This window comes from Mobula birostris, chromosome 2 (genome assembly GCF_030028105.1).
Source record: "Mobula birostris isolate sMobBir1 chromosome 2, sMobBir1.hap1, whole genome shotgun sequence".
In the NCBI taxonomy this organism is placed as follows: domain Eukaryota; kingdom Metazoa; phylum Chordata; class Chondrichthyes; order Myliobatiformes; family Myliobatidae; genus Mobula; species Mobula birostris.
In genome coordinates this window covers 146,956,847-146,963,017 of record NC_092371.1, presented here as the reverse complement: position 1 = coordinate 146,963,017, position 6,171 = coordinate 146,956,847, and the positions used below count along the sequence as shown (strand labels likewise).

Below are 6,171 nucleotides of genomic sequence, written 5' to 3'. Positions count from 1 at the left end.
GAGTAAGTCAACTTTTCCATTTTAAATATTTCCAAGATAATTTCGTGCCAATCTTCTAATGTAGGTGGTATTGGATTTAGCCACTTTCTAGTGATTGATTTCTCACTTGTCGCTAAGAGGGCCTACAGCAACTTTATATCTTCCTTCTGTTCAAGAAACAACACATGCCCCAAATAGAGCGTCTCAAAGTTCAGAGGTATCTGGGACCTAAGTACCTTAACTAATGTTCTATGAATACCTTCCCAATATAGACTTAATTTAGGACAATCCCAGAAAATATGAAAATGATTTGCCTCCTTGGAGCTGCACCTTCTCCAACATGTCACGTTTGTATCTTTATATTTTTCCTGATATGAGGTCTTGAAGTATCTTATAATGTTTTTCCAACAATGTTCTCTCCAAGTCAAAGAATTAGTCGAGGACCATTGAAAGCTGCAGATTTTCCCCCAAGCCTCCTCTGAAAGTACCAACTCCGCTTCTTTCTCCCACTTCTCTTTAATATACAGTGTATTTACATTTTTAGCATGGGAGAGTGCATTATATAATCGAGAAACTGATTTACTAGGTATTGAACTGCAAGCCAAATTCAGAATCTTGAAAAATTCTAATTCTACTGTTGATAGGTCTGTATATCTACAACTCTGGTTAACATAGTTTCGTACTTGAAGGTACCTAAAAAAGTCATTGTGTTCTAGGTCATGTTTGTCCTGCAGGATTTGGAAACTTTGTAATACTCTTTTATCTATAAATGAGAGGTAGGTTGTAAGACCTTTCTTTATCCATAGCTCAAATCCTTTATCTCCTCTGTTGGGAAGGAATTCGGTATCATATGCACACCATCTAAAGAGTTTTAACATGTTATTAATTCCACATGAATTAACCACCTTCTGCCATACTTTTAATGTAAGATTTATCCAACTGTTTTTAAATTTTTCCAACTGGGCCATCAATCCTTTGTCAGCTATTGAGGCCTGTAGAGGAAAACTGTCAACTAATCCAAATTCTATTTCCTTCCATCTAGCCTTATATTCGCTATTACACCAATATAACAGAGGGGTTATCTGTGAGGCATAAAAATAATTTCTCAGGCAAGGAAGAACCATACCTCCTCCTTCCTTCCCTAACTGTAAGGTGTTATATCGAATTCTAGGTTTCTTTCCTTGCCAAATGAAGCAGGAAATCCATTTGTCCCATTCCCTGAATTGATTATCATCCACCTCCACCGGTAAAGTACGGAAAAGATACAATAACCGAGGAAGAATATTCATTTTTATAGTATTTATCCTTGAATTTAAACTTAAAAAGGGGATAAGATTCCATCTATGCATATCTGCTTTTATCTCTGAGATTAATGGCCCATAATTTACCTGTGACAGTGTTGAAAGATCCTTCGGCAGGGTTATTCCTAAATATTTTAATGATTTAGCTTCCCACTTAAGATCGTATGTATCCTGCAATTTTTTGGATGGTGTATAATTTAGGGACATAACCTGCGTTTTCTTTACATTTATTTTATAACCTGATATTTTCCTAAAGTCATCCAACAGTGTAAACAATCCTATAAATGATTTTTCTGGTTCACTCAGATAGACCAAAACATCATCTGCGAATAACGCCACTTTCTGTTCAATCCCTGCCACCTTGATACCTTTTACGATTTCGCTCTGTCTTATTAGTTGGGCAAGCGGTTCAATATATAGCGCAAAAACGAGAGGAGAAATTGGGCATGCCTGTCTAGTGCCTCTCTCTAAGATGAAGGAGTCAGAGAGGTCCCCATTTATCTTAATTCGGGCTGTAGGGCTGTCATATAGAGTCTGAATTACTTTAATAAACTTTTCTTGAAAGCCGAATCTTCCTAACACTCTGTATAGGAATGCCCAACTAACCGAATCAAAAGCTTTCTCAGCGTCCAATCCTACTACCATTGTCTCTGTCTCGTTCTTATTAACCTGTTCTAATATGTGCAGAGTTCTCCTTATGTTGTCCTGTGCTTGTCTTTGTTGGCTCCAGAGATTTGCACAGGTGTAGTCTGTGTAAAAGGCATTGAGCTCATCTGAGAGTGAAACATCATTGTCATTCATGATGCTAGGTTTTGCCTTGTAGGAAGTAATGGCCTGCAAACCTTGACAGAGCTGATGTGCATCTGATTCTATCTCTAACTTGAATTGAAATTGTTTTTTCACTCTTAAGATAGCCTTCCGTAGGTTGTATCTGGGCTTCTTGTATAATTCTGGATCACCAGTCTTGAATAAGACAGCTCTGGCCCTCAGCAGACTATGAATCTCCTGGTTCATCAACAGCTCTTTGCTTAATTATGTCAGATATGTTCTCAAAGGTACACACTCATCCACACAGGTCTTGATGAAGTCATTGACAACTGTGAAATAGCCATTCAGACTTTAAGATAAATCCCTGAATATTGTCCGGTCCACCAACTCAATCAGTCCAGTTAGCGCTCCTCTCCACAATATCTTCTCTGATATCTACCTCTGATGTTGTGGTCTTTTGTCTGCTTATACGCTGGAAGTAGAAATACAGCCAAATGATTGGACTTTCCAAAGTGTGAGCATTCAGAGAATCAAAAGGATTCTCTGCTGTTTTCAAATTCCTGCCATTGTTTAATTCTTGGCCCCGTACTTTGTGGATTGTGTCAGGTTTGGAATGTTATAACAAAAATAACTATAGCATATAACTATTGCTCTTTGAAATAAGTGGGCCATTAGTCACTGTGGGGAGATACACATTTACATCAATGTGGAAAACCATGTTGACGACCCCACCCGAAATCTCTCTGCTTGTTTCCTTCGCTCTTCCTTGAGACCATTCTCTAAATTTTTCCACTTTAACTAAACTCTGTGCTATGCTACTTAATCACGATTTGATTGGTAAGGTTCTGCCTCTTCACCGATTGCTGCCTAAACTACTGAGAGTTTCCAGTATTCTTGTTTTAATCCGTTTTAATTATAAATCGTAAATGGAAATTACCTCCAATTGCCGCCTGTGCCGTACCTAAAAGAACTACAACTCCCGGGACGCACCGGACCGTTGCCCTTACCTGGTTGGGAACGCGAACCGATGACGACAGAGGAGTTGCGGCCAATGGGTGTGTGCGCAATCAGGGTACCCAGTGGGCTGGCTGAGAGTTGGAAGATGGCGGCGGTGGTTGCACTGTTGTTCCGCGGGGCTGTTTGCAGGAGCCGTACGAGGCTGGCACGAACCGCAGCGGTAGCGGTCCCCCAGCGGTCGGTAGCGCATTTCACCTTCGTGCCGGACTCCGACCCTACGCAGCATGGTGAGAGCCTGAGCTGAATACGACTCCAATGACTCCGAACACCGCTAACCAACCACTGTGCGACCCTGAGTCCAGCATCGTGGTGAGAGCCGGACCTCCAGGCCTGAACCCGATTCCAAATTCACATCTCCTTCTTCCCCTAACCCAGAACCAAATTATGAGGTGGAACTTGAGGCCACAACATCTTTCCTCGAGCTTGACTCCGCCCATCGCCAGTGGGGAATGTTTGGTCATCGTGACTCTCTCACGATGCCCAGATTGACCTTGAGCCACGCAGCATTGTAAGGGATTGACTAGATACCAATGATCTCCAGGCTCGACCCTGAACCCAAACAGTATGCTAGGATCTTCTCTATTTACCCCATGAGTTAGTTCACCCTTGTAAGGGCTTGACCCTTAATTGTAACCCTTGAGTGGTTGAGATAGACCCTTATTGCACTAAGCCCGAGTCTGCACAGCATAGTAAGGTTTAAGGTTAATCCATGTTATTCTTAGTCCAATTCTGCCTGCAACCTATGCAGCAAGCTAAATCTGACAACTTGTGACTCTTAACTTTGAATCCAAGTGCCCTGGAAGGTTTCTTACAATCATGCCTGGCCTCCTTCACCTGGCAGTGCATGAGCGCACATAGAATGGTAAAATATGTTGTACAGGTTTGGATATAGCACATTTGAATGAGTTTGAACTTGAGAACATAACCAAAACTGAACCACCATGGAATGGAAAAAAGGCCTGATTTATTACCTACAATGTTAGAGTTTGTCTTATTATGGTAAGAGTTCATTAATGCCCCCAGGAGTGACAGTGAGCTGCTTTGTATGGAAAGAGCCTGGCCTTTGCCATTAAGCTGTTATTTGTCAATGGCAAGGTCAGACTCTGCACTTGAGTTTGACTCCAGGTACTTTTGCCTGTATTTCCTTGCGTTCTCATTCTTGCACTCTAAACCCTGCAGCAGTTACTACTTATATATGATTGCACTGTCAATATCCAAGGAAGTTACATGAAGAATGATGCATGAATGAAGCACTTGATTGTCCATTGCATTATGTAAAAGGTACTGAATATATTTTTGATTGCTGTAAGCTACTCTAAAAGCTCTTCGTAGACTTTTGACATCTACCATCAAGGAGGATGATAGCTAGCACATAGAAACACTACCACTTGCAGGCTCCCTAAAATCCTGACTTGGAAATGTATTGCTGGTGCTTCAGTTTCAAAGAGTCTAAATCCTAAAATTCCTTACACCACATCAGTATGGGTGTACCTTAGTTTGAAGGACTGCAACTGTTGAACGAAAGGCGAGATATATTGCTCATTTGTAATTACCTTTGTGACTGTTCACCAGCACTGCAATTTTCAATAGGCATTATACAATATCTAGCCTTGTAGTCAACTCCCAACTTAATTAAACAAGTTTTGGGATTTGTTTATGCTCAGCAAAACCTTTCAAACACCCATGATCTGCTTTTGGTTGTGTTGATGTGGGGCTAATTATAGTTCAGGAAAGTGGAAAATGTTATGTTCCCAGTGGAACAATTTTTCCTCTATCTGGGCAGTTCCTTTGTGACTTTAGATATCAGATCACTTCACAACCACTATCCAAGGAAAACACCCAGATTCACCAGTTTGTCCATGTAATTAAAGTCACTCATTCTTGGAAACATTTTAGTAAATCTTTTCCTAATTCTCTATAAACCTTTACATCTTTTCTCAAGTGTGAAGCATGGAATCTGGGCACAAGGTTACCAGGTGTTTTATGAAGGTTCATTATGATTACCTTGCATGTTTAACCTTCATTCAGGGTTCCTGATGTTTTTTTCAGCCAATTTCTCAGCCTGTCCATTATACAACCCCAGATATCTCCATATTTATAACTGTTTAGAATTTTATCCTTTTTTTTTGCTGTTCCTTGGCATTAAAGTTTATTATGTCTTCGAGTTTTGTGTCACTAGCAAATGTGGTAATTGTTTCTATATACCTAAGATCAAGTCATTAATACTAATAAAAAGGAGTGACATGGACTCTCATCTCTGGTGAATGTGACTAAGTATATACATCTTTCCAGTCAAAAGATGCAGTGAAGAGAGTACCAATGTTTTCCTATTTAGCCTCCAATTAGTTTTTTATAATTTAAAACTTCTTAGGCTGTCCCTTAGGATCAGGGATGACTCACTTCTGCTTGGTTTTGTGGTTTTTGAGGTGAAGGAACCATAAGCTCTATGATAGCACCATTTAAGACATGTAAAGTAGCAGGGAATTGAAGGGTATAGATTACATGTAGGCAGATGTTGAGTTTAAATTAGCATCCTGGTTTACGCAGACCTCTTGGGCTGAGGGGTCTTTTCCTGTGCTCCCCTGTTCTGTTATTTCAGAAGTAAGGCAGGTAGTGACTGATTGGGCAACTAGTGGAGTGGTTTGTGAGGTGATGCCTGCTGAGTTCCTCCAGCATTTTGTGTGTGTTGGTTTGTGAGGTGACTTACTCTGCACCACTTACTAGGCCTCTGTGTGATCTCAATCCCTGACCTTGACTTTCTCAATAGCATTGGAATGCTCCTTCTTCACTTTAAATGATCGAACACTGGGAATTCACAGGAATCATTAGTATGTTTCATTTCTTGAAGGAATCTTTGAGCACACCCTTGAATCTTTTCTTCTGTCTGCCAGGTAACTTCCTTTTCGCAACAGAATATCTCTTATGGGATTTGTCTGGGTATGCAAAGGACATGGCCTGTTCAATGTAGCTGACTTAGAGCAATACAATAAGGAAATGGGTCCTCTGGCCTGTTTCATGCTAACCAACTTGTATAATTGATCCAAACCCACTTGCTTGTGTTTGGCCCCTATCCCTCTAAACATTTCTTAGCCATGTACCTGTAGAA

General features: G+C 40.6%; 1 protein-coding gene across 3 annotated transcripts in view; it reads left to right on the top strand.

The window, feature by feature from the left end:
• The first annotated feature begins 3,130 nt into the window (after positions 1-3,130).
• The window catches only part of bckdhb (branched chain keto acid dehydrogenase E1 subunit beta), a 245,744-nt gene continuing 242,703 nt past the window's right edge, over positions 3,131-6,171 (top strand). For all 3 annotated transcript variants that reach the window (XM_072250112.1, XM_072250128.1, XM_072250121.1), the window contains exon 1: positions 3,131-3,292. In XM_072250112.1, coding sequence (XP_072106213.1) covers positions 3,151-3,292 — 142 coding nt within the window. In that variant the 5' untranslated portion in view covers positions 3,131-3,150. The remainder of the gene's footprint in view (positions 3,293-6,171) is intronic.